The 12,422-nt window shown below is 42.9% G+C and overlaps 1 protein-coding gene across 4 annotated transcripts in view; it reads right to left on the reverse strand.

The window, feature by feature from the left end:
- The window catches only part of fhip1b (FHF complex subunit HOOK interacting protein 1B), a 38,096-nt gene that overhangs the window by 20,934 nt on the left and 4,740 nt on the right, over positions 1 to 12,422 (reverse strand). For all 4 annotated transcript variants that reach the window (XM_084083976.1, XM_084083977.1, XM_084083975.1 and 1 more), the window contains 6 exons: positions 10,382 to 10,555; positions 7,408 to 7,540; positions 6,994 to 7,080; positions 3,896 to 4,464; positions 686 to 1,090; positions 29 to 259 (listed from right to left, as the gene is read on the reverse strand). In XM_084083976.1, the coding sequence (XP_083940102.1) occupies positions 29 to 259; positions 686 to 1,090; positions 3,896 to 4,018 (759 nt within the window). In that variant the 5' untranslated portion in view covers positions 4,019 to 4,464; positions 6,994 to 7,080; positions 7,408 to 7,540; positions 10,382 to 10,555. The remainder of the gene's footprint in view (positions 1 to 28; positions 260 to 685; positions 1,091 to 3,895; positions 4,465 to 6,993; positions 7,081 to 7,407; positions 7,541 to 10,381; positions 10,556 to 12,422) is intronic.

Raw genomic sequence — 12,422 nt, forward strand, 5'->3', positions numbered from 1 at the left:
TCAAATCCCAACCTGCCTAGACACTGACCGGACAGAAGTAGGAGTTCTCGGTGATGTAGCGTGCCACGGCCTGGTGACTGGCTGAGGTGGCCATGACCAGCAGCAGGGCGTCACGGGCCTGCTGGCCCAGGGCTCCGTCCCGGTGAATGAAAGGCACCAGCAGGGAGAAGATGAGAAGGTTGGTGGGGCCCTGCTGGGCCGGTGCTGCACGGAACAACATCTCCAGGACCACTGGCTGCCGGGCCATGGACACACACACCTGGATGGATTGGAAGGGGAAGACGATAGATGTAGAGACCTTGATACCTCATTGGCCGCTGCAGTTCATTGGAGTGACCTGTATCGAGGCCGCCATGTTAGAGGGGGCATGCTTCCTGACTCTTGGCTAATCACAACGCGTCTTTTCAGGGACTTGTCAGATTCTAGTTGTATAAAAATATCCTGTTGTATTTTTATACAACTAGATTCTGCCAAGAGTCGGGGGAGGCGTCTACCTTTATATGTCTATGGGGAACACACCCAAGAACTGATGAGCAAACAATGTTTGAAATAACATAGACTTTGTGGACTACTGGATGTGGACAGGAGGTGACTAATTGTACATGAGATGACTATGTGGACAGGAGGAGACTAATGTTTGTGGACAGGAGGTGACTATGCAGGCAGATGGTGTCTCTGTGTATACCTGATTGAGCAACAGCACAAGGCTGTTCTCCAAGGCTGGGGGGCAGCCGAGTTGCGGGTCGGTGCAGGCTCCCAGCAGAAGCAGCAGAGGCTGAAGGATGGCCGTGTGCTGCAGCAGAGGCTGCTGGGACTGGCCGATCAGCATCTCGAACAGCTTGAGCAGCGCCCCCTGGCTGTCGGGGTCCAGGCCGCGGCGGAGGTGCCACTGGACCAGGCGCTCCAGGACGTTCTCCGACACCACCAGCTTCAAGATGGGGCCCATGGGCGGCAGGCCTCCGCTGCCCTCCGGGCCTTCTCCGGGGCGCTCCTCGGCCAGCAGGCACAGCATCTGGTCGGTGTTGTTCCGCACCGCGGTCAGGTCGTCACTGGAGGACGATGGTTCACGTTGCTCCAGCACCCAGGAAACCTGCAGAAGGAGAGGAGTGCATTCAGGGCCGGTATTCACAAAGCATCTCAGAATCACAACAAGGAATCAAGCTGAAGGTCTGACTGGGACTAAAAATAACCCTCCCTCAGATTAGGACGTGAGAGGTAGCTATGAAGCTTCCTACAGCCATTTCAGTAAGCAACAGGAGTCCATATTTAGAGAATGGATAACGTCACAATCTTATGACACTGAGCCGCAAAATGGAAATAGTGATAACTGCTTGTAGTTCTTTTAAAGGAGTGGCACTGAAGGGGTGAGCTGTGTAGAACAGGATCATGTAGTTTGACTTGTCACTTTGTGTTATCGCTTTTGTTTTGATTTACCTATGGGTATGCCTTGGGCTGCGAGATTAATTTGCACACCATCTCTGACACCGATTGTAATTTCAGAGAAACCAGCGATTTGTATGCAGTTTGGTTTCACATTAGGTTGCATCACATTGGGAAATGCATATTATCAGAGGCAGAGTGTGTTGCATATTTCACACCTTGACTTTGTAGATGGAAAAAAGCACTGCAATATTTACTATGAATAATGCATTATGCATAGTGAAAGTTGTGTATTATACATTAAAGACATTATACTATATCAGTTACCATTGCAATACGTTGACACCAAGGCAGAATATTTGTAATCATGACAGCACATTGGAACTTTGAAATTACTTCTTTGAAATGTCGACCATGCCATACAAGGTCAGTCACAGACATATTTTAATAAGCTCATTGCTGTCAAGTGATCCCATGCAACACATCTCTCCCTCCTCGGAACTTGCAAACGGAACTCTTCATTGGTCAGGACAGCTCTCACCCTCTCCTAAATTCTGGTGGAGATCAGAGCTCTGTCCTAAGAAAGGAATACTGATAACATGCTCCTACTCCAATATAAAGTATAATTTGCACACATAAAAGTGTAAAAATAAATACGTACAGCCAAATATCCATACTCTGGGGGCGAACATTTGGTGAAAATTGCAGATCTACAAGGTCACAATGTGTCGAAACTACACTCACTACATTGTGAGCCTGTAGATTTTTTATTTTGAAATTTCACAGGAGGATAAGCCCCTTGAGATGCAGCATCTCGTTTTCAAGGGGGTCCTCAAAGATCCTCAATAGATCGGCAATTTTCTGAAAAATATTCACTGTAGAGGTAAGAAAGTAGGGGACCAAGTATAGACCCCTGGGGGACACCGGTCAACAAAGTATATAGGGTTTAAGTGGTTGCCATTTACAGATTATAATTGCTCCTGTAATGTGGATGTAATGTTCCATCGCAACATTCCATAGCGATGGAATGCTCTCTAAATACTAAATTTCACATCAGACTTCAAAATGTTGTGATGGCACTTGGTAGCTTGGCACTTGTTATTTGTTGAGAGTAACCTGATATCAAGAGTTTCACAGAGTTGGATGATAGTTCCGCCAAGTCGGCAGGACTGCGGTGATGATGAATTAGCGCGTCTGTGTGCGGCTTGTGTAGAATAGATAGAGATCTGCTTGTTTGTAATCTAGCAGCTTGCAGCATGTTGTGTGATAAACGCTATTGGCAGCAGGCCAAGAAGGTCTGCTGAAAAGCACTGCTGTCCTGAGTGGAAAGCCACTCGGCTAATGCTGCATAAAGCCAATGTATGTACTGTACACACACATACACACACACACACACACACATTTGAATTACTATACTTGTGAGGACATCAAAGTTTTAGAAATGCGTCTGTGCGATGGATCTGTGCGATGGAATTGTGAAGAAACTACATCGGATGTCTGCCTCCCACCATTTCCCTTTCATCTTTGCAGTTGCGTAAATTTGACCTACTTAAAGTCAAATTAGTTGAAGAATATACACAGTATCGATTACGATTAGGTTTGATTAAGCAGTATTAGGCTTGAGAAAGAACCCCTGAGCATAACCTCTAAATGCCAAATCCAATCCTGAATCTTTCCCTAATTGTAAGCCCAAATTGTCCTCTACATGTCTATATCTCAAATTCTACTATACTTGTGGGAACATTTAGTCCTCACAAGAATAGTAATACAAGTGCACACACACACACACACACACACACACAATATCACTCTTCTCATATGCACTTAAAGCTAACTAGCAAATACATTCTCTCCTCCTCCCCCCTACACTCACTCACACAGATCTATAACGCCACGTTTAGTAGAGACTGGAGAGACAGCATCAGTTTAGCTAGCAGCACTGGTAGGGTAAAATACTATTTTTTTGTACAAGCATGGCAGGCAGGATGCAGCGGCTTAGCAAGCACACAAATCTGTGTAGCAAAGGATACGAAATTTCATCTTTCAAACCTGTAAAAGTTCATAATGGCAACACGGTTACCACAAAGTTTGCCGTCCAGGCTCCAACTAAAACCCACAGCCAACGAAAACATATTTTCTTCCACCTGATGTTCAGATTGTGTGGCTTGCTGGCAAGTAGCTTGTGGATAACACAATATTGTAAATGTGATTTATCAAACTTAAGTTGTAGCTTGGTTATATTAATTAGCTGTGCAACTTAACTTAGGTAATTGACACTTAATTGAAAATTGTCACTTAAGCTACACTTTCTTCTGTCATATTTCACTATGCCATCAGTCACCAATGGCTGTCAACATGTTCTATAAGCTTGTGTGGAGGATACGGGTTGTATATTTTCAATAAAAATTGAAAACAGAATAAATAAAATGCCAAACAAAAGTGTGTTCTCCACTCTTGTCTACATCTTGGGATCCTTGTTCCATGTTTAACACTGTGTGATGTGACAGTCCCTCACCTGTCTCCAGTGGTTCTCAAACACCATGAGGCAGGTCTCTGGGTCAGCGGTGCAAGGGGGGGCCACACTCCGCCCGGTCCGACTCCCGGGGCCCCGCGGGTTCAACCTGCTCAGCCAGCTCATACTGAACGCCACGGGGTGGGTCAAACGGATCACCGGATTTCAAAGGGAAGAGAAGAGGCTCTGGCGCACGGAACAGAAGGCCAGAGAGACTTGGGGTGGAAGGAGAAAGAGAGAGAGAGGGCGGGAGGAATGGAGAGAAAGAAGAGGGAGGGAGGAGAATGGGGGAAGAGGGGAAGGGGAGGGGGAGGGAAGGGGAAAGGGCGGAGGACCAGGAAAAACTACAGATAGAGGAATGTTGGAGAGGAGAGAGAGAGGTTGTGCTGTGGTTGGCTGGGCAGCGGGCACGCTGTCACTCTGAGTCAATCTCACTCTGTCATAAAGGGACCGGCTTAGAAGTCGGGCGTCCCTGCTGAATGCACGTCAGCTACTCCTGAAGACCCTGTCATCCAGTCTGAAGACGACACCACTCCATAGCCGGCCGGGGTGTCACTCTGCACACTTGCACACTGCAGGAAAGAAAACAAAACATTTTATTAAGAACTCACTCTCTTATTGTTTTTATAAAAAAAATCCTCGCAACTGAGCTTTAAAACGCAAAACAATCCCATGCAGTCTAAAAAAGGAAGCCCCAAATCATATTGTATCAATACTGTATGTGTAAGAGACTGTGAACTGGTAGGAGAACTTGAAAAACATCAGGCCACACATCAATGACACAGATGAAAGGGAAGACACTCAAAGAGGAGTCACACATACAGGCTCAAACACACTCAAACTCACATCAAGCTTTTGAAGAGACTTTACTGATAGCTCCTCCTAGTAAAGAACGTGGTTCTATCACAGTGCTCTGTGAGTGGGCTTGAAGAAATATTGAATGATTCATTTCCATTATCCAAAAGAAACCCCCCCCTAAAAAGAGCTGTGCGGTGTCAAAGCAGTACCATTCATTATTTGGGATGGGATGAAATTGCAATTGTGAGAATAAAAATAACCTCACTGCAGTTGCTTCTCCATTCAGTATGCTATGCAACGACTTGAAATTTGCTTATTAGAGATCTCCTGTCTGCTGACAGACAGAGACCTAACAGGTCAACGGCATACTTGGGGCTGTCTCTCCCACACAGGAGAGCCAAACAGCAATAGAAAGACTCGGAAACTGTGAATCTGACAGAAATAATAAAAACTATTAGAAAAGATGATGACGCCCTTGACAGTTAATATTGAGTTGATTTCACATGCCCCACTGGATCTTAACTCAGTACAAGAACATGACACGCAACATCACATAACTCAGCTCAGTGTAGAGAATGTCATTTGGAATTGATATGAAGTACTCATATTTCACACAGAGTATTTATTCTGTTTACTAGAAAGGGCTAGGTGGTACTGTAATGTCCGTGTTAGTTGTACATAAAAAAACTACTTTGACTTTCACAGTGAAACCACAGGGCTGACAAAGCCCATTCACAATAGAGAACCTAAGTCTCTCTAGTGTTGCGTAACCAGACGATCGGAGATGTCCACCTACCAATACTTCTGGTGACATCTAAATTCAATGTGGTAGCTGAAATTGGGTGGAAACTATTTGGAGATGAGAAAAATAACTGCTTTGCAGAACCAATGAAATTATTTAGGGCAGTCCTTCACAATGGTAAAGTGATATGGTTGATTTAAGCAGTAGGCATTGGTTTATTTATCTCCCCGCTATTCTAGCAACTACATTTAATTTAGATGTCACCAGACTAGCAACTACATTTAATTTAGATGTCACCAGACTAGCAACTACATTTAATTTAGATGTCACCAGACTAGCAACTACATTTAATTTAGATGTCACCGGACATATCTGCGTTAGGCAGAGATCTCCAATTGTACTTCTGTTTATTCTATTATTGTCGGTTGAGCTAGTATTGTCTTTTTTTCCTCTGCTCTGACAGTGGAAAGGTGTGTTAGCTACAGTATGCAAGAGTTAGTTGGTTCCGTAAGAGGTAGCATGCGGGGCGGATACATTTTCATGGTATTGCAAGCCCCACCAATCAGAGACGTGATGTCGCTGATACACATTAGGATTGTCGGTATTTAAGTATTAGACTAGATGGAAAAGTGGGGTCCACACACATAGGGAGGATTTTCTTTTGCCACCTGGTTATTATTCCTTGAAGTCTGTATTTTAAGATTCTGCCCGGTAACAGGCTGAAATAATGTCCCATGGGGTTCATTTTGACCCTTTATTACACATATCCTGAACCCAAACCAGAAAATGGAAAAAAGAGCACAACTTTTGAAGGAAAAAACCTACAGAGACAAATGATTTTTCCCCCCATACAATTTGGACCCAAGGAATTCAATAAAGTGGTTATTATTCAGATGACAAAAAACGCATGTTCAGATCACATATATAATTATGTTTTGACTAAATGTGTGTGTGTGTGTGTGTGTGTGTGTGTGTGTGTGTGTGTGTGTGTGTGTGTGTGTGTGTGTGTGTGTGTGTGTGTGTGTGTGTGTGTGTGTGTGTGTGTACTGCATTCCCAGTAGGCTATGAAGGCTTACTTTGTGGCTCCTACAATCTAGAAGAAAGAACTTTCAACTATCAGGCACTCCGTTGTTTTCATTTTTTGCCCTGAAATAGATTAATAATAATAACCACTTCAATGAATTGCTTGGGTCCAAATTGTATGGGATTTTTTGTGTCTCTGTAGGTTGTTTTCTTGTTTTCTCATGCTCTCATGCTCTTTTCAATTTTGGTCCATTTTCGGGTTTGGGTTCAGGATATGTGTAATAAAGGGTTTTAAATTAACCTCATGGGACATTATTTCAGCCTGTTACCTGGCAAAATCTTAAAATACACACTTCAAGGATTAAGAAAAACCAGGTGGCAGGAAAATATCCACCATATGCGCATGGACCCCACTTTCCATTTAAACTATAGGCTTTCCAGGTCTAAATGGGTTTTAATCAATGTAAATGTGCCAGTGCTGAATAAGCAATTGAGGGCGCTGGCCGCAGCCCTAAATGCTCTGGGCTTAGCCTCGGACCTTGTCAACTCCTAGAACCGCCCTTGGTAATCAGGTTTCCAGAGCTAGTCAGTCAGTCCAGTTCTTCAAGATCTCAGAAGAGTTGAGCTAAAAAAGAAAAGATAAAAAGGTTCAGCAACTAAGCTTTCAATCTGTTGCATAATTCCACCTAGTTCATTCACTCTCTCAACATTTATCAAACTACAATATTGCCAACAATGAGTGTCACACTCTGAATCTACTATCACCATAATGAAAGATTTTGTCCAAATGAATGTCATGCAAGGCTGCCTTCCTCCCTTCCACTCTCCCTGATCGTGTTAATTTGTTGTTAACACCCCCCCCATAAACCAAATAATGTAAGTTAAATGATAAGGCTAATGCAATGCTAGATAGCATACAGTAAATATGTTTCTTGCACAAATGTTATCTTACCTGATTTGTTTTATCCAGTGAATCCTGGTCCTTTTATCATCCAGGAAGCGAATGACCCATCGCTCCTGTGACTACATCCTGGTACGAAACACACAGGCATGACCACGTTGTTAGCTTCAGCGGCTGCAGGTAGCTGGTGGAGAGAGAAAGTTATGGTCAGTGTGGTCTTTCTAATTATCACGGTCTTTTCCTGGACTTCTACAGTTTTACGGCAAACTGACTTTCTTAACTGCAACATTATGTTAAATTGACAAACATCATATACTCATACTGTATGTAATAATTCATGGTGCAATTCTTGGGTACAAGAATTGTACCATAATTATAAGAATGAATTATGGTACAAGAATTGTACCATAATTCATTGTACAATTCTCGTTGGTGAATTTAATAAATATAGCAACATGGGTTTTATTGCAGCTCTACAAGCTCACAACGTGCAATAGAAATAATTTCTAAGATAAGATAATCGATAGTTGTAGCCCTACAACAGTTTGTCCAAGTCCAACTTAAGCAGGACTTGAGGAATGCTTCCTGGTGGTGTCTGAGCAGCCACAGCCAGACAGAAGAACCAGGATGGCAGAGCAGAGACTTAAACCCAAAACTTCCTGGAACATCCCAGGACTGGTTCTTTCCAGAGGCCCGCCTCTCATTGGCTAGTCTCTATAATGTCATCACTGTCACTGGGCGGGGTGCTTCGGGAAGTAAGTGAACCCGGTGGACCCCCCCACCCCCCCCCAAACTTCCCTTCGCCCATGGAGAAAATATACACGCACTAAGGTATCCAAAACAAACACTGGACTCTGCCTCAGCTCAATCATGTATGGAAAAAATAACTGTCCTTAAGGGGTAACGTGTGTCCCAGCCCTGTTCTCTAACTCTCGCTCTGTGTTTATGTGACTCAGTGAGGAGGAGAGAGAAAATGTGATATTGTGTGTGTCCGTTCTGTGTGTGTGTGTGAGAAAGTTTGGAGGGCTTAGTGATGACTCACTGTTATAGTACACGCACACAGTTTTTCACACGGACAGGCCAATTTGAATTCTAGCACTGGTCACTGTGTTTCTGGGTATTTATAGCTGAAGGTCCCGCCCGCCTCTTCAGGACAGACAGGCACCTCTTCTTCACCACCATGCTGAGACCAGGGAGGGGTTTTCAACAAGCGGGATTATCAACAGATTGAGAACTCCCCAAAAGAATTCGGAGAAAATAACTTCATGGGGTTTTCATCACAAAATGATTAGTTGGTACAATACAAGTTATAGCAATCGCCAAAAGGGCACCGCTTTTAACTGCACAAGATATTCAACAGGTTATACATGAAATATATTACAGATAATCGCTTGTCAGAATAAATAACGCCTTTGCTACTTACTTCAAGCAGTTTGTAGACACGCCTGCTATAACCTCTAACTAATGGTTAATTCACTTTATGGCCCTGCTGGCTTAATGACTAACAGAAATGGAGAAAGGGAGAGACTCAATCTTGAGGTTGTGAAACAGTAACCGTCTCCAAAACAGCAATGTTTTCATCTCTAATCACCTCAAAGTCAGACATACACTGAAAGGACAACACTTCGTCTGAGTTTAACATCCCAAGCAACTGGCCGGCTTCTACCACCTAACCTGACCTTAAGGCTAGACACCAGTAGCATACTTGTGGCACATACAGTACCTGACCTCCAACGACAATAAGAAAACCTGCGCCTGTGGTGAACTGCCTTCCTTGTAGTGCTTATGAGTGACCTTTGAACACTGAAGTGCCACGCGTCAAGAGGCTCCGTTTCCCAGCCGTGATGACCTCGACATGGCTACGTAGGTCAAGGGGGAGCTGACCACAATGACCAGAGAGAGAAATGTGGTGGACTATGGGGAAGTTATGGGTGTTATGCAATAAAGTCAACTTGTCTAACCCAGTGTCACACAGCCAGCTGCTAATCACAGAGGTTAGAGTGGCAGCTGGGAAACACTAAATGATAATCAATGGTCATTTTAGGAGTGCAGCCAACATTTCCTAATATCTGATGCTCAGGGTGGGAATTTGACCACTTAAGCCCTATTTTATACTCTGTCCGAGACTGTCATATAGCAAAAATTCCCAAAACATTGAAAAACATTAAATCTGGACGTCTAGTTCTATTCTTGCTTTTGTGTAGGAAATGTGTAATCTAAAGCTGTTGCTGGCTAAACTTGCTCCTGATTTTTTTTTCATGGAAACACAGATGCTGGTCCTAATGTTCAGTGCACGAGCGGCAAACTAGCTTGAGGAAAATCAGACAGGATTTGTGGAATGTGAGAGTTGCCGTCTTGGCTGATCTCTCACTCATGGCTGGCATCAGAGCTGAAACCTTAGACAAACAGAGAGCTTAACATAAGTCAGATTGTGTGACTTAGACAAGCCCTTCAAACTAGTAAGGACAATATGAATGTGAATATCTGGGGTAAATAACAAAATGGAAAGCAATCTCTACATATCGTATCATTAGATGCAAACGTATCGAAAAGACGTTCCATGAGTGGTCACATTTTGTCGCATACTGTGCTGTAGTCTCTGTGGGACATTATGTATTAACCCCGTCTCTCTAACCACTGTGCTACATATAGGACAAAACTCTGGAGCGAATATGGAAATTGATGATAGCTGTACTGTATCCCCACTAGTGACAGTATGCCATTCCCCTCCATCCAATCCAATGCCTCCAGTATGCAAAGAAAAACAACACCATCACAATTCCCAGCTCAGGATGAGATCTGAAGCCAGAAAGTAGGTTACCCTAATGCCTCAAATCACACAGGTGATTCATGCTGGTTTTGCATCAGTCTGCATGCCAACCAGACTCCAGTGAAAGAGAGAGAGACAGAAAGGGAGCGAGAGAAAGAAAGAAATAAAGCAAGAGAGAGACAGGTCGCAAGAGAGACAGGTCAACACACAGGCAAACAGGTGGTGAGACAGGAGCTATAAATAAAAGAGTCTCACCTGAACATGTTCTTGTCAGCGCTGGGGCTACAACGTCATGCTGGCTGTGGTCCACAGGCAGGGGGAGCCCTGGCACATGGCCCCAGCTGTTCCAGGGGCTGGTAGGGAAACGGGCCAGCAAGGAACAGTTTAAGTCAGGGAACTGTCCGCCCAGGACCAGACGTCAACCGTTACCTGGGGCAGCAAGGAGAACAGTTTGGTTTTAGGCTTCGACACAAATGCTGAGTTTGCACTTACACAGGGCATGCGTGTTTTCAGTTGTCAAAACCCTGTGCGGAATCATAGAATCCAGGTTTAAAACACACTCTCCCTCCCCCTCATACATGCTGACATACCCACACGGTGCCCCTACAGTAGTTATTACAGTACACTGCATTGTTCACTTCACCACGCACCATTTACTGCTGCCAATTTATTGGCCTGCACTATTTAGCCTATAGTACATAGTTTCATACACATAATACATATTTATTACACAGCTTGGTTGAATGTTTGCTTCTGAATTGTCAATTACTGCATTCACTGCAGTCTGTTTTTCTTGATAGCAGAGCACTACTCTGCCTCTGTTTACGTTGCAATGGAAGTGGAAATGTGTAAGCTAAGTAAGAACCAAGTAGCCGTGTAATAAGCAAGATACAGCTTCACGTTGGTCCTCCTTAAATTGAACGTGAGCTAAAACAGGCTAATCTTAAGAATCCTACAGCTTGTTGCTATGCATGTAGTTACAACCATAGAATCTAATACTTTTCTGTTCTGTTGCAGAAGCAATGATATATTTTTTGAATGGATAAAATATTTGTTATATTTTGTGTCGAATTGCTGAAATCTTTAGTAACTGTGTATACCTGTAATCTACCCCTTCAGGGTGATGCAGGACACCTCCGCTCTATTTCTCAATAATGACTGGCTCGCTGTTCATTATCCCTAACATAGTGCAGATTGAAATCTCACTTTATTTTTATGTTGTTTCTTTTTCACACTGTTGAGGAAAGCTTGGAGTACAAGAATTTCACTGCAGCAGCTATTGTATGTGCATGTCACAATCTAAATTGTCACACTGTGTAACCTTTTCAATTAAAAGTTATTTCACAGGTATATTTTTCACAATGACCATTACTAGTGATAACTATAAGGTTGCATTTATTCTTTGGAATAAAGATGCTGTTCATTACTCCACGCTGACAAATGCAAGATAATTTCTTCTGAATATCAATAATCTTTACTACAAGCAAAGTTGTTCCTGGCAATAATCTAAGACAAAGATCATTCCAATAAAGCAGTTTAAAAACGTAATTCAAGTGTACGCTTTGATATTGTATTATATCAAATTCTCTATGAAGGAGTCAAGCCTGTCCTCACAGGGCTTTGAAAGCATTCATCAGAGATGCGTTTCCCTCCCCATGGGACGGTGAAGTCAAAATGTTGAAGCAGCAGCCATCAACAGTAAAATCATTCAAGTGAATTCAGAGTGTCAGCAAGTACGCACGCACGTGTAGACATTTCACTGTGTACAGTTTTCACATTACGGGCTAAGGAGTAGGGGTGCAACAGTTAATCGAACTAATTGTTTATAAATAAGCAATTTCATAAAATAATCGATTTGGGGGGGATTTACATTTTTATTTCCAAAATATGTTTTTTTTTATACTGAAAATAGTAGGTCTACCAGGTCACAACACATCACCTCGAGCTTGTAGATCTGCTAAAATTATTATTATAATTTCACAATGGGTTGCTTGAGAACCCTCGGCTCACAAGGCCCCTCCTTTTTTCCCCCTCTACACTAAATCTCTTTGCCGAAAATAGCAGATCTACAAGCTCACTTGTAGATGCAGTACTCATTTTGCCTATGTCAAGCTCTATGTCAACACATGTCAAATTGTTCAGTTAACGGTTTTGCATATATGCCTGTATGGATAGATAGGGAAATCATAATTTCTGTATCATTTGTTTAATTTATGTTTATTTTATTTTTTTATTCTTGAGTTATGTAGTTCTTGTCAAAATCAATAAATACAAAAACAAAATAAAAAGGAATACT

Source organism: Gymnoscopelus microlampas, assembly GCF_963454915.1.
Source record: "Gymnoscopelus microlampas genome assembly, chromosome: 17".
In the NCBI taxonomy this organism is placed as follows: Eukaryota; Metazoa; Chordata; class Actinopteri; order Myctophiformes; family Myctophidae; genus Gymnoscopelus; species Gymnoscopelus microlampas.